The sequence below is a fragment of the Parambassis ranga genome, chromosome 12 (assembly GCF_900634625.1).
Source record: "Parambassis ranga chromosome 12, fParRan2.1, whole genome shotgun sequence".
Classification (NCBI taxonomy): Eukaryota; Metazoa; Chordata; class Actinopteri; family Ambassidae; genus Parambassis; species Parambassis ranga.
Window position 1 is genome coordinate 15,664,488 of NC_041032.1, and position 24,091 is coordinate 15,688,578.

General features: G+C 46.0%; 3 protein-coding genes across 11 annotated transcripts; 1 reads left to right on the forward strand and 2 right to left on the reverse strand.

Annotated features, from left to right (window-relative positions):
* The first annotated feature begins 240 nt into the window (after positions 1-240).
* On the forward strand, positions 241-6,471 carry kmt5aa (lysine methyltransferase 5Aa). Its single transcript, XM_028417464.1, has 7 exons — positions 241-480; positions 1,942-2,095; positions 2,184-2,436; positions 2,787-2,874; positions 3,036-3,095; positions 3,484-3,674; positions 3,971-6,471. Exons 1-7 carry the CDS (start codon positions 472-474, stop codon positions 4,179-4,181), a joined length of 966 nt encoding a protein of 321 aa, XP_028273265.1. The 5' UTR covers positions 241-471; the 3' UTR covers positions 4,182-6,471.
* A 177-nt stretch (positions 6,472-6,648) lies between these two features.
* On the reverse strand, positions 6,649-15,022 carry rilpl1 (Rab interacting lysosomal protein-like 1). 6 transcript variants are annotated; one of them, XM_028417459.1, is made up of 10 exons: positions 14,422-15,022; positions 12,612-12,759; positions 12,217-12,335; positions 11,526-11,771; positions 11,180-11,362; positions 10,763-10,813; positions 10,538-10,692; positions 10,349-10,447; positions 9,805-9,892; positions 6,649-8,029 (listed from the first exon to the last, which is right to left on the reverse strand). In XM_028417459.1, the coding sequence occupies exons 1-10, from the start codon at positions 14,707-14,709 to the stop codon at positions 8,024-8,026; spliced, it is 1,383 nt and encodes a 460-aa protein (XP_028273260.1). In that variant the 5' UTR covers positions 14,710-15,022; the 3' UTR covers positions 6,649-8,023. The 6 variants fall into 6 exon arrangements, with proteins under 6 accessions (XP_028273260.1, XP_028273258.1, XP_028273263.1 ...); XM_028417457.1 differs by lacking the exon at positions 9,805-9,892 and having other exon boundaries at positions 14,422-15,021; XM_028417460.1 differs by lacking the exon at positions 6,649-8,029 and having other exon boundaries at positions 9,799-9,892.
* An 863-nt stretch (positions 15,023-15,885) lies between these two features.
* On the reverse strand, positions 15,886-24,056 carry hip1r (huntingtin interacting protein 1 related). Of its 4 annotated transcripts, none has more exons than XM_028418074.1 (34): positions 23,864-24,056; positions 23,658-23,721; positions 22,680-22,822; positions 22,544-22,600; positions 22,313-22,393; positions 22,141-22,217; positions 22,005-22,066; positions 21,698-21,838; positions 21,546-21,603; positions 21,393-21,468; positions 21,175-21,312; positions 20,978-21,103; positions 20,703-20,886; positions 20,533-20,621; positions 20,282-20,398; positions 20,098-20,199; positions 19,768-19,962; positions 19,433-19,543; positions 19,164-19,358; positions 18,922-19,069; positions 18,651-18,737; positions 18,469-18,576; positions 18,256-18,392; positions 18,064-18,174; positions 17,931-17,989; positions 17,811-17,841; positions 17,667-17,729; positions 17,485-17,585; positions 17,302-17,407; positions 17,108-17,231; positions 16,964-17,025; positions 16,531-16,842; positions 16,192-16,392; positions 15,886-16,101 (listed from the first exon to the last, which is right to left on the reverse strand). In XM_028418074.1, the coding sequence occupies exons 1-34, from the start codon at positions 23,942-23,944 to the stop codon at positions 16,057-16,059; spliced, it is 3,792 nt and encodes a 1,263-aa protein (XP_028273875.1). In that variant the 5' UTR covers positions 23,945-24,056; the 3' UTR covers positions 15,886-16,056. The 4 variants fall into 4 exon arrangements, with proteins under 4 accessions (XP_028273875.1, XP_028273874.1, XP_028273873.1 ...); XM_028418073.1 differs by having other exon boundaries at positions 16,192-16,399; positions 16,454-16,842; XM_028418072.1 differs by having other exon boundaries at positions 16,192-16,842; positions 20,978-21,100.
* Between the last annotated feature and the right edge of the window lie 35 nt (positions 24,057-24,091).

The window sequence follows — 24,091 nt, forward strand, 5'->3', positions numbered from 1 at the left end:
ACTTTCACAGCTCTAGTTGCATTTATTGATACGAAATAATTTCTGGTTTTGTGTTAATGTTGGTAAATAAATAAATATAAAAATGTGCGTTCATATTTTTGCTTAATAATTTAATAATAATAATAATAATTTAAAAAAAATATATAGTGTTCCCTAAACAAAGGGAGATGCAGACACGCCGTCGCCCTGCAGGAGGCGCCATTGCGCCGCTTCGTCTCCTTCATTTACATGCAGACAGAAACATGGCGGAGCGGAGCTGTGGAAGCTGCATCGGTTGAGCTGCTGGCAGTTTAAACACAACGGAGGGGCTCCTCAGTCACCGCGGAAAGGGACCGCCGTGTAGGGGGGACTCTACCTGTTGGAGCAGTGAGGGGGGGGAGGTGAACCTCTGAGCGGGCATCAGTTTGTGTTTTTACCCCTTAAAACACTGGAGGCGAGCAGAGACCGAGGAGTCACGAAAACAAGTCAGACATGAGCGGGGTAAGTTTTCCTGCTCGGGCATCAAACAGAGGTGAAAGAAGGCGGAAGTGGATTATTTATTTTTTTATTTTTCAATGCCACCCTGTGTTGTTTATCAGTGAAAACATGTGTAAAACGTAAAAATAATAGAAATCAGGAGCATTTTAAAATAGTTTCTAGTGTAGTTACTGCTGCTACAAATGTTAGCCGTGTTGTTGCTAACGTTAGCCGCTACATGCGCCTGCTAGCTGGATGAATTCTGCCGCTGTATGAGCCCCAGAAACACGCGGCTCGGCCTCAGAGAGTGGGGGTTTATACTGTTCAAAGCATCCGAGTGGTTTTTGTTGGAGTGGATTCCATCAGCAGCTGCAGCTGATCCAGAAAGGCCTGGCCGTGGATTTAAAGAGGCTGATGGGCTGGAGGAGGAGGAGGAGGGCGGCGGTGGGTGTGGATCCAGCGTGGTGTCCTCTGCTGGGCCCCACCCACACCACTGCTAACATAAGTGTCCTAATTAGGAGCTAAAAATACAAGATAATGATGCTTCTGCCCGTGCACAGTGCAGACTTTTGCATTGAACATGCACACAGTTGCGACATCTTTAGGGTTTGACCTTTGACCCTCTACACGTTTGTTTGAAGGTGGGTGCTGCTCTCACCATGGGCCACTTCAATGGGTTGATGCGGTGTAGATGGATGAAAACAGGGTGCAGCCGGGCCTTAAAGAGCCTCGGCGGCAGTGGTGGAAAGTAACTAAGTATTTGTACTTAGTTACTGTACTGTACTGTACTAATAAGTACATTTTTAATGTATTTCTACTTTACTTCAGTAAAAATAATAGTGCATAATTTATACGTTTACTCCATTACATGTTGCAGCTGTTACCTGTACTTTCTACTCCACTACTAATTTAGTTACAAGTACATTTATGAATACAGTTGTGTTCATACAGCTGTGCTGGACTGATGTGAGGTCAGACATGAAGGCGGTGTCATGCTGCCAGCTGTGTTTCTATAATCTCAATTATATTATATATTATATTATTTATTATATTTATATATATTATTATATATAATATAATAATATATTTATTTGGCGTGTGAGTACTTTTACTTTTAATACTTTAAGTACATTTAAAAGAATTTTACTTAAGTAGGATTTTGACGTAGCACTTCTACTTTTACTTGAGTATATATTTTACTGGGTATGTGTATTTTTACTTAAGTACCAAGCTTCAGTGCTTCCTCCACCACTGCTCGGCGGACATCCTGCGGTCCCGGCTGAACCACAGCAGCCCACACACACACAGAACAGCAAAATCTGACGGTCCTGCACAGTTCGTTCAGCTGTGCCAGGATGTAATGTGAGCTCATGTGAAGCGCACGATCAATAGAAATTAATCAGTTTTAATCAAACTCATGAGCTGAGGGAGTGAAAAAAAGAGAAGCATCGTTTTATTAAGTAAACACAGTCTCTGTTTTCACAGGACATCGTATGCAAAAGTCACTCAGTCACCGTCTTAAGCTGCTCCAAGTCCTTAACCCCTGCTCACGATGAGAAGACGGCCATCAGGCTGTCCCAGGAGGGACGCTGCTCTCCCATTGGCTCCCTGCAGAGCGACGCTCAGAGGCCGGGAGAGGGTGAGTGTCTGCGTTCACACACACTCCACCCGAGACCAGACTGCTTCTGTTTATATTCGTCTGATCCTCTCCGGTCACTGTCTCCCAGGCAGGACAGCAAACACCCTCAGCACCGCACCCAAAGAGACGGAGAGCAGCCAGCGTTCAGCCTGCTGGTCAGATGAACCGCCGTCAGCTCCGCAGCTCCACCTTCCTCCGACCTGCCTCCGCACGTCCCCTGACCCCTCCCTGCCCCTCAGCTTATCTCACACTCCTCTGCAAAACAACAACAACGGCGGGGCGCTCCGTCAGAGGAGGGGAGTCCGGGCCAAAGTCATAGGAAAGAAATCCACACGCCGAGCGTGAGTCTTCCTACTGTCCATAACGTCCTTGAATGCATCATGTATGAAGTGGAAAAAAAACTTCACAGAAGTGAAACTATTTAAAAAGACCTGATTAATGAGCGACTTATTGATCAGTAGATTAATCAGCAGCAGCTCCTGTGATGATCAGACACACCCGTCTAATCATGGAGGTGTATTTAACCCCTCGCTGTGCTCATGTCTTTGTGCTTCAGCTGCTTCCTGCCACTGTTTGTTTCCTTCTGTTTGTCAGAATGTTTCTGAGGTCAGAATGGAGAAACCTCATGCTCACTGCAGAGCAGAGCTGCTGTGAGAATGGCTGTAATGATTGTTTTCTGTTTGATTCACAGCGCCGCCGGGAAAAATTCACAAAACAGAAAAGTTACTGACTTCTATCCAATAAGACGAAGCTCGAGGAAAAGTAAAACAGAGCTGAAGGTGAGTCCAACAGATCTACTGAAGGGGGTTTCTGTCCTCGCCTGCTGCGTTGAATCAGTGAGTTGAGATGTTGCCATGGTAACAGATGCAGAAGGTTGTTTAGATGTGAGAGCAGGTCTGTGGGACTCTGTTGGTGATCTTGTCTCCATTTTGTTGTTTAGTGTGAACAGAAGAAGCTTCTGGATGATCTCATCACGAATGGAATAGAGGAAGGAATGGAGGTACACACACACACACACACACACACACACACACACACACACACAGATACATAATGTGGACTCTCTTCTTCACACACATTGGAGTTGGTGTGTGTTAGACCCTGTTCAGACTGGTGATGGTCAATCTTGCTCCTCAAAGAGGTGGGTTGAGCTGGCTGCCAACTGTTGCCACATGGGGGTGCTGTCCTGAACATGTGGAGCAAATGGATGGTAGTTGCAGACAAACCTTTCATGTATGAATCCCTGTTGGACCTTCACTACCTCGGCTTCCCATAATCCTTCACTCTGTGTACACTGAGACCTACACAAACATCCAGAGGAGTCGCAGGAAGATTTCTGAAGACTCTGGATCGTGTCTCTTGTTTAAGCTGTCGCCCTGTTGTCGTAGGTGCAGCACATAGAAGGAAAGGGGCGGGCGGTGTTCGCCACGCGCTGTTTCCAGAAAGGCGACTATGTGGTGGAGTATCACGGAGACCTGCTGCAGATCACAGACGCCAAAAAGAGGGAGGCGGAGTACGCTCAGAATCCCGCCACCGGCTGCTACATGTACTACTTCCAGTATCTCTGCAAAACGTACTGGTAAGAAAATCCAGCGCTGCTGCTCCTCCTCCTCCTCTTCCTCCTCCTCCTCCCCCTTCTCTTCCTCCTTATCCTCCTCCTCTTCCTTCTCCTCCTCCTCTTCCTCCTCTTCCCCCTTCCTCCTTCTCTTCCTTCCTCTCCTCCTCCTCCACCTCTTCCTTCTCCTCCTCCTCTTCCTCTTCCTCCTTATCATCCTCCTCTTCCTTCTCCTCCTCCTCCTCCTCCACCTCCTCCTCCTCCTCCTTCTGATGTTCGTTTGACCGTGGGCGCTGACGTCCGTATTTCTGTCTCCACAGCGTCGACGCCACTAAAGAGACCGGTCGTATGGGTCGGTTGATAAATCACAGTAAAAACGGCAACTGCCAGACCAAACTGCACGACATCAGCGGCGTCCCTCACCTCATCCTCGTCGCTTCCAGAGACATCGACAAAGGCGAGGAGCTGCTGTACGACTACGGCGACCGCAGCAAAGCCTCCATCGCCGCCCACCCGTGGCTCAAGTACTGACGGGTCACCCCGGCAGAAAGGGAAACGTACGCTCACACACTCTCGTGTTTCTCGTTAGCTCGTGTACAAAATGCCTTAGAAACAGAATGTGAACCCTCGTTTGTTTTGTTGTGATGGGGGAGGGAGGGGGGAGGGGGGGTAACCTTTATTTATACGTGTTTCTGGAACATTCTGGTTGTTTTGCAGCACATTTCTTTTTGTACATTTTGTATTACGGACAGACCAACGCTTCCTCTACAGCATGCAGCTGCTAGCTAACGCTCGGCTTTTTTATATATATACGCCTTTTTTTAATTAGATACTTAGCAATACTTGTATTTATGGCCCCGGAACAACAACAACAACATCAACCACCCTGAGATGCAGATCCTTTTCTTTCTTTTTTCTTTTTAAACACACACACAGCGCCTGTTCAGCCTGGACCAGGTTGTTGTGAAGTGTCTTATTATTTATTTTTACTTTGTTTTAGCATTTCATTTTAAAAGTAAAGCGTCGTCTCCTGTTTAGTTTGAATATAACTTCTGCTTCACTGCATTTTGTAAATATATTTATTTAGCTGCTGTTGCAGATCTGAGCTGGTTTTAAAGGAACATCCTGACACCTTTCTGGCTTAAAGAGCATCAACGTGGATCATGGTGGGTCCGAGCGTCACTGACTTCAGTTCTAAAGGGTTAATTCTGGGACACAAACATCATGTATTCCTCAGCAGCCTCATGAATGAGTGTCGGGTTGTTGTAGATTTATTCCTTCTGATCAAACTCCAGGCTGAAATAACAGTGTGTGTGTGTGTGTGTGTGTGTTAACCCTTCAAATCACCGTCTGGCAGGTTCCATTAAAATGTTTTAACTCTTTAACGCACACGTTCTGCCTGGTGGTGGTGAACTGATGCACTCCTGCTGCTCAGATCCTCTTCACAGCCGGAGGTTTCAGGTCAGACTGTCGAACAGCAGCAGCTCTTTGTTTTAGAACCTTTTTCATGAGATCACGTCAGTCTTATTTATTTTATTTTATTTTTTAAAGTGTGTGTTCTCCTCCGAGTCCCAGACAGACAAATAATACGCTGTCCAATCATTCAGTATTGTTTCTCACTAAACGACACCCCCGTATGTGATTTAATTGATCAGCTGAAGTGTAAAGTAACAGTAATAAATCAACATTTTACGTCCCTGTGAAGTAGCAGTTTCCGTTGTACAGCACTTTGTTTCCTTTTGTCTAAACTTTAATGATGATTCTTAAAATGTCTTTAAGGAATGATGCAAACTCTGGGAAATGACTCTAATCTCTGTTTGATACACACATTGTGACTTTATTATCAGGAAACAGTTAGCCTAGCTTAGCATAAGAACTGGAAATGACAGAAGATAGTTCACCTAGCTGACCAGGCTAGTGCTAAGTTTAATGATTTAATAATACGTATGTAAAAATGTGATGTAATCATAGCTTCTGATTGTTAACCTATGCTAGCTTGCCGTTAGCTAGTTTAGTTTTAGACTAGTTGTGTAATTTTGGCATACTCTACTCACCATTTAACACATTAATCATAAATAATATGCAATTTAAAGGGAGATTAACTACCAAAAATATCACATAACTAGCCTTAGCTAAGCATAGTTAGCTTACTGTTAGCTAGATCTTTTTTTTATTCAATTTTGTTGAAATAATGCTCAATCACAGGATTTATTTCTAGTTTGGACAGAGCCAGATGAGCCTCTATTCGCTGCATCCAGTCTTTAAGCTAAGCTAAGCTAAGCTAATCATCTTCAGATTGTGCTTGTGTGAGGTATCAATCTGCTCGTCTTACTCTCTGCAGAAAAGAAAATGAGCCTGTTTCCTAAAGTGTCAAACTGTTTCTTTTAACCCTTTAATTTTTAACTAACTTGTAGCAGCTTTTAATAAAAAAATGATGCCAATTAGAGAAAGTTGTACCAGATGTTGTCCAGCCCTAATATGTTGAGGTTACAGAGAAGATTCTAGAATTCCGGTTCATTTTAACATGTTAAAATGTTGTTGAATCTTGTTTTAATCTGAAAATACACTGTGTGTAACACACAAGGATAAACCCCGCCCCCTTTATAACAGCGTGTCAGATGTTTTCATAGGAACCTTTCCTAACAGATTTGGATTTTTAATGTTTGTTTTTAAAGTGGAACTAATGCAATAAAAAGCAGCCGAGGGGCAGAGGCGACATGTGGGCCACTTCAGGACATTCAGAACCATCTTTGCTGTTGTAGCGATGAATAAATCCTAATGCTGGTTCAGGCATCGACGAATAAAGAAGTGATATGCAAACGAGGCGACTCAGAGTTCCTTCTTACATCACGAGGCTTCGCTTTGAGTTCGAAATGAATATTTTAGGAACGTTTTTAAAGTCCCATTTGTTTGTTATGGGTTCTCTTTTTCTACTTTCATGTGAAAATGTGATGTTTGACGTTTTTTAGCTGTTTTAGTCTGATGAAGAAACAACACATCAAATATTACAGACTTTTATTATTACTGAGGAGAAATGTTTGAATCTAATAAAGCACAGACATGATGAGATGATCATCAACATTGACTCGAACTGCAGCGAGCACTCCGTTTCCCTTTAAATGTGTTTGGTTTTTTTTAACATTGTCTGAACTCCCTTTGACGTCGTCCTGAATACTGACGATGGATAGAAGCCATTTTGAATCCAGGGAGGGCAGGAATGAAGCTCAGCACCTCACACAGCTGTTAGAGCACTTTAAAAAAAGTAAACCAGCAGATTTTATGTATTTTATCACAGATTCTGGTGCAACATCATGTTTCTTTAAGCTTTGGATCGTGTTTGTGTATTTTCTTACACATTATGTGTACTATCCATCAGAAGGTATAAAAATGTGAAATCATAATTAGAAGCTGTGGAATCAGCTGCAGCCTTTTAACCTCAGTACTTATTACTGAGGTATGTTAGCAGATGTATTGTGATTCTGTTCAGCTGGTGATGGTGAAGTGGCTGCATGTGTCACAGCTTTGGCACTTCATTAGCTTTAGATAGTGACGGCAGGGAGTTACATGCTGCTTCATAGGGTTAAAAAGTGTGTTTGCATGATAAGTGTGGACGAAGGAAAATCTACGGAGGACCATTTGTGCCAAAAAACAGAAAATATGTAAAAAGAAAAATGCAGTTTTTTGTGATTTGACACCATATAAACTGTGTTTTTGTCTAATAATGAATATAAATCACATTATTAATATGGAATATAAATATATGATGCTTACTTTGAGCATTGAATTTGAATCATAATTTACCCTTTATGTGTTTTCTTGGCACAAATGGGCCTCCGTACACTCGGCATCCTGCACTGAGTCGCTCTGCTGCTGGTGAATGTGGATTTATGCCTCTTTTTGTTTAGATTAGTCTGAATGTGTAGAATGCTGGTGAGGACCGACTAGCTGCCCACATGGACACGGACAGGAGTTTAGAATAAATTAGCGGGACATGATAAAAGTCTTCTCTCTCATGGTAAAACTGCAGAGGCTTGTCTTTTTGTCTCTGCGGGGGGGGGGGGGGGGCCTACGGCCTCCATCTTTAAATTCACCTTCACTTTAAATCCTTCAGGTGCTCCTCGCTCTCCTTCAGCCTGCTCTGTGTCCTCTGACACGCCGCCATGTTTCAGCTGCAGCGTGAGTCTCTACGTGTTGCTTCGGTGTGCAGTGCAGTGATGGGAGTGTGTGTGTGTGTTAGAGAGTTCCAGTGCAGTGGCTACATGTGCTGGAGCGCCTCCTGGGCTTGTTCTGTGTACACGTCGTCTTTGCCCGCCCACGAGCCGTGGAACTGGCCGCCGCGCTGCGAGCTCCGCTGCTTATCACGCGAGAAGAAACTAAACCTGAGAGGAGACAGAGAGGAGACAGAGGCAGGCGGTGACGAGTGTGAAGTGTGTGTGCAGCCTCACGGAGCACAAGCAGTGTTAGAGTGGACGGCAGCAACGCACAAAAAACAGTGTAAAACATGGAAATAAGACATGTAAATAAAAACAGAATGCTACGACGAATTCCTGCACCCAACTGAAAATAACAGAGTCTCCTGTGTTATGAATGTTACTGTTGTTTACGACTGTCCAGGCCGGTTTTAGAGCTTCTCTGAGCAGCTGTGCTAACATCATCGCACAGCGGTTTTCTAATCATCAATGAGCCTTTCAACACGATTAGCTAACACAGATTAGAACACAGGAGGGACGGCTGCTTTAAAAATCAGCTAGAACACTCATTTACCACATTAACAGTGTATTAAGTGTATTAAGTGACCCTGAACTTTTGAACAGTAGTGTATATTTTTTATAACCTTTTAAATGTAAAACACACAAAACTACAATATTTTCTGATGTAACTTTACAACAATTTAAAATTCAGTGCAGTAGAGTACAAAATATTTTAAAAAACTAATAAACGTATGAGTAACGAATTGCATTAAAGACCAATTCACAGCGAACATATGTCCTTTTCTATCATTGTGTCTGTGGATGCTCACAACAGGAAGTCACATGACTAAGGCCCCGTTCACACTGGAGAAAGTCATTCCAGCTAGAGTAGGATTGAGCCCAGACAGCCTTTAAGCTGGATGCGTTCAGACCTATTTTCAAATCTGGCTAGCACACACTTGTGTCCGCACTCAATCCGGCTTCATCCAGCGTGTTTGCTGTTCTCCAAACCACTAGGTGGCGCCTCGTAATATACAGAGTCCGTTCACGCCACGGTAGGACCGCGTGCACGCATGCGTCGTGCGTTTTTTTGTCCCGTGTTGCGCCCCGTAAACCAGAAGTAGCACATCGCTAACCGGAAGTAGCATGTCGCTAGCCGGATTCACTCGCCACATTTGCGTTCACACCTGAGCCACATTTGAGCCAATCCGGCTAGATCCACCTCTCGTGGGTGGATCTAGCCGGATTGAAATCAAACTGGATACAGCCGGATTTTCTGGATACAGAAAAAAACACATCTGGATTGATCTGGATGTGGCCGAATCCTGCTTAAGCCACATTTTTTTCCCCAGTGTGAACGGGGTATTAGATCCCTGTTGTTGGTTAATGGTCAGTTAACGTCCAGAAACTGTGTCTGGGCCATGTGCAGGACCAGTTGTTGGACCATGCCGTCTTCAGAAACAATCCTGAAGTCCAGTTGCCTCGATTTCAATTCTTGGAAATAGAGTTTTGTCTTTACTCTGCTCACATGCATTCTGTTTTTATCAACGTGTCACAACTTTTTTCTCGTCAGTGTTTCTGTGTCTGATTCTGATGTTTGAATTGATTTCCCAGCTCTTCCTACATCTCCTCTTGTCCTCTATAAATGGATCAGATCAGATATTAGGATCAATAACTACGAGCTAAAAGCACTGTAGTTTGTATTATTGTGTTATTATGAGCTGCAGAGGTTGGTCAGTGAGGGGGGTGGAGACCAGACTACACGTCTATTCTGACTGGCTGATTCTTCTGATCCACAATCAATCGCCTGATTGAGCGACATTAACGAGACAGCCCCACAATCAGCCAATCAGAATACTACAGGAGGAGAGAGAGAGCGCATGCAGGCGGGCGGAGGCCGTTAGCCGGCGCAGCGGCCGTTAGCCGGCGCAGCGGCAGACTCTGAAACAGATACAGACTCATACAAGCGACATGAGGCGTCTGATTGGCTGTAAAGTGGGGTCATCTGGGATCAGACCAGCCGCCACCATCGGCATTATAGCCGTGAAGATCCTGTTACACACAAGTACACACACACAGACACACACAGACACACACAGACACACACAGAAACGACACACAGAGAGAGGAGGAGGAGGGGGAGGAGGAAGGAGGGAGACCACATCAGCCTTTGACCTCTGACCTCAATAAAACATGCTGAGCTCATGTTAGTGCAACAAACTGGCAGCCATATTGGTACAAGGAAGCCCCGCCTCCTCGTGCATATGTGTGTGTGTGTGTGTGTGTGTGTGTGACAGTTACACATCATGTTCCTGTGGAGACAAACATCAGCTGTGGCTACACAGTCAGGAAGTCTCTGACAGACCGGATCCAGCACACCTTGGTGAGCTGCTGTGTTTTTACAGGCTGGACAAACAGGAAGTGTGCGTCTGAACGTGCCATCGACAACACATCAAGTATTCTACACACACACACAACGCACACAGTGAGTGTGAGCAGAGAACTTACAGCCGTTTGATTCCTGACTCCGGCTGGGCTGAAGAACGAGAGCGAGTCCTCAGCTCCGGGGACGGAGACGGAGAGACGATCTCATCGTCTGGCTCGTCACTGTAGAGACAGGAAGAGTTTTATATATATATATATGTGTGTTTGTTTCTTCCGTAACGTCCCTGAAAGCATCACGTCTGTCCCTCGGACCTTTTGTAGTACGCCAGCTCCTCCTGCAGCAGGAAGACTTTGGCCTTGAGCTCGTTCCTCTCGTGGAGGACGTCCCTCAACTCCTGCAGGGTGAACCGAGGCCTGTTGGGGTCCTTTGGGTCCAGTGCTCCTGACTCCTCCTCACACAGCGCCTCCTGCAGGCAGAGAGATGCATCACACGGAGTAAACTCAACCTGGAAGGAAATGAGGGGGGGGGCAGGATACCTTGGTGAAATATTGGAACACAGCAGGCATGTCCTCATCGCACAGCGCCTCCTGGTGGCAAATGTTGAACTCTAAGTGAGAAGCTTTTGTTCTAATACGTTTGTTTAGTTCGCTTAGACCCGTTTGTTGTTTTTTTAACTCTGAACACACCGGGCACACATGCAGCTGACGGACGTCACTCATGCACTGAGCAAAGAAAACATTCTCAGGAATACGTATCTGCACACAAAGGCCAACTCCAAGTGCTGTTAGAGGCTGAGCTGACACTCTGATCTATATTTAGGAGGTCATCCAGAGAGTCTCACCCAGCTGGCTGAGGAGGGACACATCCAGCTGGCTCTGTTAGTTCCTCATGTGTCACAGCAGTGTTAGTCTGACAATCACACCACTCTGCTCTAACTACCACCTCTGCTTTACCCAAAGCAGCACTGCCTCATCCTCCTCATCCTCCTCATCCTCGTGTCCCTCTGGACTGACACAACTTGACAGGGCAAGCGGGGCAGGACTGAACCCACCCGGCACCATCAGCTCAGAGGGGTCCGGTCTGTCCGACCAGCCCTCAGCGCCCAGCACCACTGCAGCCGCAGCAGCTTTACTGCACTGATGGAGTAAAAGACAGTAAAAAAAAACTCTCCAGAAATAAAACCTTTGCACCGACAGGATTCTGTAAAACACAGCAGAGCTGCAGGTTCTCTACAGCTGATGAAAACCCTGATCTGCAGAGGCTGCAGAAGTTCTGATAACTAAACTCATATGGATTTACCTCAGCAGGCGACGGCGGCTGCGGCGGCGCTTCCTCTGCGCCCGGTGCCTGCGGCTCTCCTTGAAGCCGCTCTCTTAAACGTGCGACTTCCTGCCGAAGGGCGCCGACTTCCTGCCCTCGTGCCTGAGCGCCGGCCTCCAGCTCCACCTTCTGCTCGATGAGCGCCTTCCCCTGAGCCTCCACCACAGAGATTTTGTGACGCAGGTCGTGGTTGATTTTCATGAGGCGGGACTGCTGCTGCTGGAGCTGCAGAGGGAACGGAACGGGACACAAACACTGTGAGCGAGGGCAGAGTGTGGGATGTGGTGGGAGACACGCCTCCTCTTTCTCCACACCGCCACCTTCAAAAATGTTTCATACATGTAAACATCTACATGAGAGCGAGTGCTGGGTGTTCAAGCAGCGACTGTAACGGCTGCTCTGCGTTAAGTAAAAGTGACTTTTATGCTCAAATTTTGCTCAAAAGTTTCTCACAAACATGCTAACCGCTACATGCTAGCTGTCCTCAGCAGCTTGTTGTGTTTCTGTGAAGAGGCCGCTCTGCAGGTTGTTGCTGACATGTGATCAGGGATGTTTTTCTGTTGACTTCATCGGTTTTCGACCTTTTTTGCCCATAAAGATAAAAGTGTGTGTCCCACTCTGCTGAATGTTCCTCTCCATCTGCTCTGACACAGCCTGCTGGGGTCCTTACTGCTTCTATGTCCTCGTTCTTCAGCGTGAGCTCGCGGTCCTTGGCTCGGATCTCGTCCCTCTGCTTGTCCACCACCTCTTTCAGTTTCTTCATCACCTGCCGCTCTCTCTCTGTCATACCTGGAAGCACAGACAGCAGTGTTTGTTCACACACACACACTCACACACACAGAGTGTGTATTCCTCATCATTGTGTGTGTGAGTGCAGCAGGTGTGCTTGTGCACTGAGGCCTGTCTGTGTCGGGCTGACTGACTGTGGCCTCTGTGTGAGGCAGAGTGAAGGCTTCTTTTGTGTGTTTGTGTGACAGTGTGTGCATCACAGAGACACGTGAGGCCGACCCACTGAAAGAAGAAGTCTGTGCCTTTTAGCTGAAATATCTGCAGACTTCTCCTCACCCTCGTGCCTCTGCAGGTCCTCCTCACTCATGGGGTCTTTGATGGACATGTTGGTGAGCAGCGATTTGTTCTCCTCCTGCAGCTGAGCGATCTGAGTGAGCAGATCCTGAGCTTCACCCCTCCACACATCCTCCACCAGCTCCAGCTCCTACACACAAACCATAACAGCACATTACAGACCTCATCTTATTAAGAAACGGCAAAAGCTCCCTCGTAACCTCCTGGAACCTGCTTGTTTTTTGTCCTGTCACATGTTCACTCAGTGTGAGCTCAATGTTCACTGCAACATAAAATCCTGCCACTCTATGAAACAGCACAATCAAGAGAGCTGTCTGCAGAGTAACAGCCCTGATTTACAGCCTCACACCAGCTGTAGAAAGCTGCACATCAGCCGAATACTGTTTGAATTCTTGTCACCTGACGGCTGGTCACATGTGGGTCAATGGTGGCTTCCTGCTGAGAAGTGCAGAGTTGTTGTGTTTGTTTATATTTAAAGTCTTTTTAATCCAACAGTTTAGATTTGGTTCGACTGGCACGTGATGCATTCAGGGACCATCAGAACATTCAAAGTCTGAATCTGTATATGTATCATGTCTCTGTGTGCACATTTGGATGCTGCAGCTCTGCATTCGTTCCGTCTCTCTGCTTGTTTATTCAAGCTTCTCCTCGAATTGGTCGCTCGTCTGTGTGAAGAGAAAAAGCTCGATTGTACTCTCGACATGTAATCCAGTCTCACACATGAAGATCCGACACGCCACTTACAGCGCCAGAGGCTCAAAGCATCGTGGGAAAAATCTGAGTGCACACCCTGTTTACAGCAAGTCGAGGTCAGCAGCTGGAGTTATGTGAAATCTTTGGATATTTGTCATTAATATTGTTACTTTGTGTGATGTTGAAGGCTTTCAGACTATTAACAGTTTAACACTGGTGCAGATTTGTTCAGTTTAAGTGATGTTTCCTTTGTGTGTCTTTGTGACGTGTTGCATGTGGACATCATGCACTGCAGCAGCCACTTCATCACAGTCATGAGACTCAGTTAATCAGTGAACCGGCGGCTCCGTCACAGTCACGAGAAGCTGACATATAAACTGTTTATGGCTCCGTGATCATATATAAAAACAGGAAGGACCCAAATATGAATACATATTTATGTAGGGATATATTTAAGGGACCCAGCCCTGATGTGGGGGGAGGTGAAACAATAACATGGAGCTTATACTGACAGCAGCTAATTATTTAAATTACAGTGACTTAATTAATTTGATTACATTTTCAGTAAATTCATTTAAATAATGTGATTTTTACTGATATGTACAGCAAACAATAGTAATCAAATAAATGATCATTTAAATGGTATTGATTATTTTCTATCGTTTGTTTCTTTTGTAGCTTTTATCACATTTATATTCTGTCATCATTATTTTAACTATATAAATCTAATTGTCATCATTTTTGTTTTGTTTTTGTCTGCACTCATCTCATCAGCCATCTTATTTGTTTTTTAATAAACACGTTGGGTTTTTTGTATTATTATTTTTATTATTGTTGTATTATTATATGTGTGTGATTTTTATAATTTTTTTTATTATTGTTATTTTTTTGTATTATTATATGTGTGTGATTTTTTTTTTTTTTATTATTATTTTTTTTGTGTGTGTTTGTTTACTTTTACATTAACAGTGTATGTGTGTGTGTGTGTGTGTGTGTGTGTGTGTGTGTGTCTGTGTGTGTGTGTGTGTGTGTGTGTGTGTGTGTGTGTGTGTCTGTGTGTGTGTGTGTGTGTGTGTGACGGGCTGAGCTCTGCCGGAACCTTTCGGTGCTTCTTCTCCTTCTCCAGTCGGTCTATCCGCTCCAGCCGCAGCTTGTCCAGCTCCAGCCGCAGCTCCTCGGTCTCCGGGCCGATGCTGCTGCGGCTCACCATCACCTCCAGGATCTCCAGCACCCGCACCACTTTGGGCATCAGCCTGGACAGAGCCTCGCAGCCGTACTGGTCTATGATCCGCTCGAACTCCTGCCCCACCACAGCGGCGATGTCGTACACGTCCATCACCGTGAGGTCGGCCACATTTTTCTCCAGGGCCGACCCGGACTCCTCCATGTCGGGATGTTTTGGCCCTCCCCGGTTTCCTCTTGTGTTTCCTCCGTCACAGCAAACTTCCTTCCCCGTCAAGAACAAGTCTGCTAAGTTACTCTCCGCCGCCTTTAACTTTATTTCCGGTGTCCCAACGAACCGTAACTCAGAATAAAATAGTACAACTACCGTGTTTCCACCAGCAGCGGCTCAGTCCGGCCTGGAGTTCGATTTGTTCGGGATAAATATCGGCGCTGTCCCATCGCTGCCCGGCCGGAGCTGCTGCTGCTGCCTCCCTGTTAGCTAGCTGTAAGCTAGCTGTCAGTCACGCCAAAATAAAGCTGCGCACTTCCGGCTGCACGCTTCAAAATAAAACACGTACGAGGAATTTCCTGGAACAGATGACAGATGTTTGTCACTTTAAACAACACAATGTAGAAATACTCTGCTACATGCTCAATCATAAAACATCTAATTATTTGAACATTCTTTTCTTTAACAAATATATTAAAATATAGTAAGAAAAATCTTTATTTTACCGCCATATATTTTACTTTTTATTACTGTGTAGGCTGAATTTTTCACTGATTGATGGCTATTTTATTTTATTATTTTTTTAAAGACACAAACATATCAGTAGATGTCAATAAAATTGTATAAAACTCAAAAGTAATAATATAATAGAAGTAAAATGTACCTTATTTCTTATGTAAATTAACTCTATTATTATCAAATGCTTACATTATGATCAGCTTTTCCTTTAAAATACATGAATCAAACTTTTTAATCAAATTTTCTGATTAAATGTGATTTTATGTGCTTTTATTTTGAAGGCGGCAGCATGTAGTTCCGGTGTTTCACCTCACGCTAGCTTGATGCGCCTGCTCAGTGGTCCCAGTGGAAATCAGTGGCTGCTTCTTCCATGCTGGTGAGATTGCAGTTTGTACTGCGCATGACTGAAACAAGAGCCGGATGAGGCCACTGAGAGAATAAATAACAGCAGGAAACATTGACTACTGTTCACATGCAAACACCAACCTGAATGTATTTATGTGGATTAACGTGCAGTCAAAAGGAGTTCTACATGAAGAATTACACAAAAGCTGTCGGTAATCTGATGCACACCTAGCTGCACACCTGTCCGTCAAATCAACCAATCAGGTGGCAGCGGTGGAACAGGTAGCATAGACACCAACATTTACAGTGTTTTTATGATTTTTATTAAATCACATCACACAGACATGAGCATGATTACAACAACATGGACAGTTAATCTTAAACTTGAACAGAAAGGCGGATTATTTTAATTCAATATCATTTTAAATGAAGTTTAATCCACCAGTGAGTGCTTCTGTAAAATCCGACTCCTCGTCTTCACTCAGCTTTAGACTCTCCTGTTCCAGTTTCTCCCCGTTTGAACTGTGTTGAAAAGAAACAACAGACTCATGTTTACTCAGATTATAATCAGATTATATCGGATTAACAACAAACAAATATTTAGCTACTTACCGCGTTTTTCAGCAGGTTTCCAGATTTGACAAAGATGTTTGTTTTCCTTGAGGTGGGTTTGGAGGACTCGGTGTTGTTCTGCTGGGCTGTCTGAGATGCAGGTTTGGGCGGAGCGAGGCTGGATGTGAGCGATGAAGGCTGTGATGGCGAGTAGGACTGAGGTTTCATGTAACTCTGTGTCGGGTTTGAGTACAGCTGAGACGGCGTGAAAGGTGTAGACGGAGTGTAGGTCTGAGGTGGTGTGTACGTGTTGGTCGGTGTGTAGGTGTCTGTGGGTGTGTACGTGTTTGTGTAGGTGTTGGTCGGTGTGTACGTGTTGGTTGGTGTGTAGGTGTTTGTGGGTGTGTAGGTGTCTGTGGGTGTGTACGTGTGTGTCGGTGTGTAAGGCTGAGGCAGCGACTGTGTTGGAGTCGGAGCGAACGGGTTGGTCTGTGAGAAGCTCTGAGTGTTTACGTAGGGCTGCATCTGAGAGAAGGACTGCGGTACTGAGGTGGAGTCCAGCAGAGTGGGTGGCGGTGGCGCTGGGAAAGTGTCGTCTTGATCCTCTCCAGCTGTGGCACCCGAGACACCGAGCTCGTAGTGCTTCTTCCTCAGCTCACCCAGGCGGACTCGCTCCTGCTCCAGCTGGCTCTCCAGCTGCAGAACCTTCACCTGATGTTCAGAGAAAATATATATATATATATATATATATATATATATATATATACTTGTCTGAGAATCATTGATTCGTGAACAGCCAATAAAGCAATACGACACATTTGGAACGTCTTACCTGAGCCTCCATTTCCTCCTTTTTCAGCTTGATCAGAGACATGCCCGAGAAGTCCATCACACCTGTAAATCAAAGCAAACAAACGGTTATCTTTGGACTGTGATAATAAGTCCGTGTTCGTCCTGTGAATCATCCGTCCCTCACCGTGGTCAGAGATCTGCTGCTGCCCGTGTTTGGTGGAGGTGACGACCACGGCGGCCATGTCGTTTACGTGGCGTGAGGCCTGCTGCAGCGTGTGCAGCTTCTTGTTGTTGCGGTCAGCTTTGACCTAAAATGTCAGCAGCGCTTTAGGAAAATGTAAAGAAGCTCCTCCCACATGTGCTGGAGTGTGTCTGTACCTTAGAGGCAGCGACCAGCTGTGCAGTGCTCGCTGCTATCTCGTGCGAGCAGGCGATGAGCTCCTCGTACATCCCCGTTTCACCAACAACCCGGTCAGCAGAGTCTCTGACAGTCATAAATACATAATATTATAGAGTATATCATGTAAATAACATGTTTTAATGATGTTTTTTTAAACTTACAGCAGCTGTGTGGCGCCCCAGCCCACAGCTTTGGAGGCAGAGATGAGCCCTTCAGTCCAGCGTGAGTTTTTGGCATAAAAGTCAGTGCTCGATGCCGCCCCCTGCAGGCCAGGACATGTTAATGCATCACTATGAGACGCACATAAACTCAGGCTTCACTATTAAACGTGTCAGAAACTCACCCTGCCTCCTTCCACGATGTCTTTCTGCAGGTCGGTGGCAGCGGTCACCAGCATGTGAACAGCCTGTAGAGCAGAATGAAGGATAAGCAGTCCAACGTAAAAACACAGAGAAACACTGTTTAAAAAAACAGGAAGACCGGTTACCTTCATCAGGTCTGAGCAGGATCCCAGAATGCTGTGACGAAACAGAAATCAGAAAGATCTTAGGTAAGACCGAGAAGAAAAAACTGATAACTTTAGGATGAAACACAGAGTCCGTCTGACCTCTGGTTGACCTCCAGCTTTACACCAGTGGTGTCCCTCTTTGCCTGACTCAGAATCTCCTGTGAAGATGGAAACATGTCATGTTTTCAGGTGGCACAGTCTGCATTCATGTTGTTGTTGTTTTTGTCCTTACGTCCATCCGCAGCACGGCTTCCTCGATGGCAGTGGACGTCGCGATCATCTCTTTGTCCACCATGTGTCCCAGCTCCTCCTTCAGCACATCCTGACCTTTAGGGCGCAGATCCTAAACCACAGTCACACAGTTACAGTGAGTGTTCAGAGGTGTGGTGAGGGGTCTCATGTGTGAAATAAAGTCCAGTCCCACCTGTCCTAGAGCCAGGATGCGTTGGACGGTGTAGCGTATGGCTGCCGGGTCGGCTCTCTGTAAACTGGCCTGAAGCTTCAGATCCTTCAGGAACTGCAGGCAGTGATTCGCACAGTCGCGGCAGCTGTCCGTCAAACCTGCAGCAGACAGCACCATGAGCGTCACGTGTTGAATGTGTGTTACACGGAGGACGTGTGTGTGTGTGTTTCTTACGGTCAGCCTGGTCGACGGGAGCCGAGTGCGACGTCGCTGCACCGTTCACGATGGTGTCAGCGGCGAGGTGTGAAAACTGAGTGACCGATCGCAGCAAACCACTGGCATCTGGAGGACGAAGAGCCGCTCAAACATCTGAGGCAGACACACTCTATACATCCACACACACACACACAACTTACCATTCCTGTTTCCTAAGTAGACCAAGTGGCTCTGCTGCATTTTGTCAATGGAACCCAGAGTGATCTCAGCACGGTTCACCAAATAATCTGAGAGAACAGAAGGATGAAAGAAATGATGGAGGCCGGACTTGGACTGCTTTCTACTCTATTTTTCATGGTTTGATGCTGTGTGTGTGTGTGTGTGTGTGATGGTTCTTTTATAAATAGATCTGCCTTGTTTGGCTGAATGTTGGATTAATATTTATATGTGTGTTTCCTTTGTGTTTTTTACCAGGCGAGCTGATGCAGCGGACGTGTATGGGGTCGTCCAGTTTGGCGACAGCGTCCAGTATGATGCCCTCGGCCTCCACCACAGCACACTGCAGCAGACAGAACTGCTCCTCCTGCAGCTTCTGGGCCAGCTCTCCTTCTCGACAGGCCTGATTTAACACACACACACACACACACACACACACCTCAGTGACCGACCAGTGTGACACTTTACCACACAGTCATATGAACACAGAGCAGCACCTGTTGCTGAAGCTGGGCGTGGAGGCTCCCGAGCTCCATGCTGCTCCTCTGCCTCTCCTGCTCCAGAGAGCTGTGCTGGAGCTGAGCTTGGTGTCGGAGCGCCTTCAGCTCCGCCTCCTGTTCCCGCACCGAGCGCAGCAGCACCTCCTTTTCTGCCTGCAAACCCGCCAGGGTGCTGCTCAGCTGGGTGCCACTCTGAAAAACAACACATGTATGAAGACGGTGGAGTCACACTAAAAAAAAAGGAGAGCAGGAGGAGAAGTTCCCACCATCTCTTTGCTTTGTAGCAGGTTGTTGGCTCGTGTCAGATCCGCACGCGTGGAGTCCAGCTCTCGTCTCAGCCTGTCAATCTCCAGCCTCTGCTCGGCATTGATGGCGAGCTGAGGACAAAGATGAAACGACTCATGAAAGCAGGTACAGTCTGTGGAACCACAACGCACGGCTAGAGTTATGCGAAGGTCCACGTCAGGTACAGCATGGTCAGGCAAAGGCATAACTTCAGGTGACATCTTGGAAGTTTCATTCTTTTCCCTTGGCCCACACTGAAGCTGATCCAGATCCTTTAAACCTGCTGGACTGATGTGAATGTCTTTGTTGTTGGTACCTGCTGCTGCAGCTGAGCTCTCAGAGCCTCCAGCTCTCGGTTGAGCCGGTCTCTCTCCAGGTCCAGGCAGCTCTGCTGCTGCTGGACCTGCTGTCTCAGGGAGGAAAGTTCTGCGTCCTTGTCCCTGGCAGAGCGCAGCAGCAAATCCCGCTCCGCCTGCAGAGCTGCCAGGCTGCTGCTCACCTGAGACCCCTCCTGAACAAGATCAGACAGACACTGATGAAACTAAACATGATCAGCAGCGTGTAAACCTCTAAAATTGTCATGGTGACCAGATGTCTGGCCTGAAGGTGGAGCTAGAGAGGTGTGTGTTTTCACATTCAGCCTCACCATCTCTTTGCTCTCCAGAGTGCTGCGGAGGAGGGCCAGCTCTGCTCTCTGCTCCAGCAGCTCTTTATTCAGACGGTCAACCTGCTGCTGCTGCTGACCCATCTGATCAGAGCAGGAGACACATGATCAATAATCGTGATAACAGTCACACACACACACACTGTCTGTCCGCTGGTGGTCTCACCGTGTTTCTCTTCTCCTGTTGGAGATTTTCCAGCTCAGTTTTCAGCTGATTTTTGGCTCTCTGCAAATCTTCTTGTTCTTGTTTTGTAAACGACAACAGCCTCACTGTGTCTGCATTCTGCATGTAAACAAAGAAAACAACATTATAATGTGTCGCAGTAACTAAAGTTGAAGTTGCAGTTTCTTTAGGAGGTTAACAGAAAGAGCTGCACAGACAGAGACAGGTGTGTAGTTAAAGGTAAATGAGTTGACCTTCTTCATGAGATCCGCGTGGCTCGTCACCAGCTCTGCGTGTCTTTCTTTTAGCTGAGTAAAGCGAAGCTCCGCCGCCTGAGCTCGGACTGTGTGGAAATGACACACGCTGTCAGAGTGACGCTCGGATACACTCGGGAGGCTCCATCACCTGCACACTTTTCACTCACCGTCTGCCTCCTTATATCCAATCTGAGCGCCCACGTTGGCGACGTTAGCGCACCGCAGAGCCTCCACCTCCATCCGCAGGTGTTCATTTTCCACCATGGCTACCTGTTTGTGGGTGCGCTGCTCCTCCACCTCGGCTTCCAGGTGGTTCACCTGAGCCTTTAACTCCATCACACATCTCTGAGCCTGAGGAGGAGGAGGAAGGACAAAGCAGGTGAGAAATGAAACCAGTGCTCTGAATTCATATGGTGGCCTGTTTTCTCCACCACCATCCCACCTCCTTCTTGATGAGTTGCAGCTCCGGTTTCAGCACCTCCAGCTCCTTCTTCAGACTGTCGTTCTCCGTCTCCCTCTGCTCCAGTGAAGCATCAGGTGCTCCCATTTGGCTGAGCAGGTAGTACTGCTGTGAGGAGAAGCTGCACGTCAGCTGTGACACCAGGCGGAAAAGAAAACATTCAAACATTTCGATGTTACCTGTGGCATTTGAGGTGCTACTCTTAACTCCGGCTGTGGCTCCACCTCCTCCTCCTCCTGACGCTCCTCGCCGGGTATCACTACCACCGGCCTTTTATACTCGCCGAGGGCAGCAGCTCGCAGGAAGTTCGGAGGATCCTGTGGAGTCGATGTAAAAATACATGAACACCAACACGGATGTAGAACAAACGTATGAGCAGGAGGAAGCAGTCACTTACATCGGGGAGATCGGGGATCTGGATGACACTTTTAAAGAACTCTTCCTCTCTGGCTCTGTTGAAGAACTGTGTGAGGCTGTGGGGAGAAGGAAACACAGCTCGGTTACCTATTTTCCTTTTACTAATCAATACTAGTAAATAAACCAAACCTACCTCATGAACAGATCACGGAACCGCTCTCTGTGTCCGAGAAGAGCATCTGGAGCCATACCTGTGAAGCAGAGCGGAGATAAAGCTAATCTAACACACTGTAGTTTGACTGGATTAAACACACGTGTGTGTGTGTGTGTGTGTGAGAGACTCACGGCTGTGAAGTTTGAAGAGCATCAGGACAGAGAAGTGGTAGAGAAAGCTGCAGTCCAGGATGAGCGGGATGAGAGGATAAAGTCTGCACTGTCCGGCTGGAGTCGTGGATTTGGCTCCGTTGGCATCCAGCTGGCGCAGAACTACAGAGAAGAAGAACAAGCATCAGGACAATTCTGGCACAAACTGCAGTTCCTCTGGTGGCCACTTGAGGCTGGCTCCCGTCAGTGAGTCAATCCCCACAGACCGCCATGTAATATTATTTATCAAACCTTTTAAGATGGTCTCTGAACATCCTGATGGACTAACCTGTCTCTGCCATCTTCAGTCCAGCATCCAGGTAATCCAGCAGCTCCTGTGTCATATCCAACCTGTGAAGCATCACAACATGTTGAGTAGCACGTTTTAATACTAACACACACTGCAGCAGCAGCATCAAACTCACACTTTGATCATGTCACTTCCAGCCTCCCTGTCCAGAGTCTCATCGCTGACCTCCAGGTTTCCTGGAATCACCTTGTGCTGCGGAGCAGTCGACGAAGTATAACATTAAGATTTAAGCAGCAACATGGATACACCATAAAAATAATACACACCAACCAGCCCAAATGCATCACCTTTGCATGAAACTCCATCTTTAGGGTGAGAAATTTGGCCGACAAGGCGACGATGTGTCCATATCGGTCATGTAAGTTTCCCTGGATCAATAAATTATAACATATTAGATAGAAAAACTGACATTATATTATTTCAAATAAATAAATTAATGCAATTAATAAGAAGAATTTCAATAAATAACGCACACAAAAAATACACTATGTCAGAAATCAGTGTGCGGAGCCACTCACCCACAGGACGCCCATGTCTTTCACATTGCGACAGTATCTGTGAGAGTCCCGTACAGCCTGTAGATAAGAAGGTTACACTTCACTGACTGACAGCAGCAGCAGGAGGAGCGCTGAAGGGGGAAGAAGCCAAACTTACATTTCTGTGTCCGTCTCTGAGCACTTTGTGCAGCAGGTAGCAGAACTTCCAGCTCACTATGGAGTTGCTGGATAGCGGCAGGTTCAGGGTGTAGGACCAGAAGGTGCTGGCTCCGCCCTCCTTATGAGATCCCATGATGATATCTGCACGGCTGTCAAGGAAGGAAGCTCGCTACGAGTCTGATTTTTATTGTATGTATTGTCACTGATTTGTTACGATCAAATGAAGAAGTTCAAAGTTTTATTTTCGGTTGCTTTTCAATTTCCAATCAAATTTGTTGCTGATCAATGAAGTAGGTGTATTATAAATAAAGTGCTGAACACACTTTTGCTCAAGAAAACACATGTAAATAGGAAAGAACACCAGGAAAACGTCACATGACTTCATTTGTTTCCAGGGGACTCCAAAAAGTGACGGACCTACCTGGGCTGACGTAATAAACAATGATGGCGTCATCTGCTCTGCTCGTAGCGTAATGGTTCATTTTTTTTTTCTTTTATTAAATACATCATTAATGACTGCAACTCTTGACTGGTTTCAAGGATTTACATGATAAATCCTAATGTTTTTAATCACTCCCTGTCCATGACCTTCTGTATAGCGCCGCCATCAGGATATTTTACAGTTTATTGTTTAGCTAATTAGGTCTGGTTAGCTAACGGCTAAACTACAAACATTTAAGACAAACATTTTGATTCTAATAAAAGTAATGACAACTTTAATTTTTATTTTTCCTATATACCTCTGTAATTGTTGGCCAACAGCTAAAATTACTCTTTACTGCACGTTATTAACTTTTTTAGCGCCTATTAGCATGCTAACAACCATCAACCCGCTGCGGTTAGCTTAAGCTAGCTTCACTGCTAGCACGGTTTTAGCCTCTTTTTTTGTGTTTAACAGCACTTTGTCCAGCTTGGTTTATATTTCCAGCTCGTTTGTAAAGCCAGGAGCATGTTTGTTAAACTGTAAGAAGGATACTGCGCACATATTTCTCTTTAGGCGGCGTTTCGGCTGAGGTGACGGTTTTGCTGATGCTGTGGAGCTGAAATAAATCCAACAAAACAGCCAGTTTTACGTTAACATTTCAATTAAGAGAATGTTTCTACGATTAAAATAATGACTATACTATAAATCCACACCTGGAATCAGGACAAACCTTCCACCTAAGAGCCTTCTTTACTCACCTGTTGTTTACCAAACTGCTCCTTCTCCGCTGCCAGAGCCTTTTCCGTCTTATTATCACTTTTATTCTTCGTTTTGCTCATTGTGTTAGTTAAAAATCAAAAATAATATGTGATCCACGGTAGTCCAGCTCCAGATTCCAGCTCTCCTTCCGTTTAGAAACTAAAAGTCATGTCTCCCATTACTGCGTCGCGCGTAAAAGCTCTCCAAATGCGTAAAAACGCACAGCG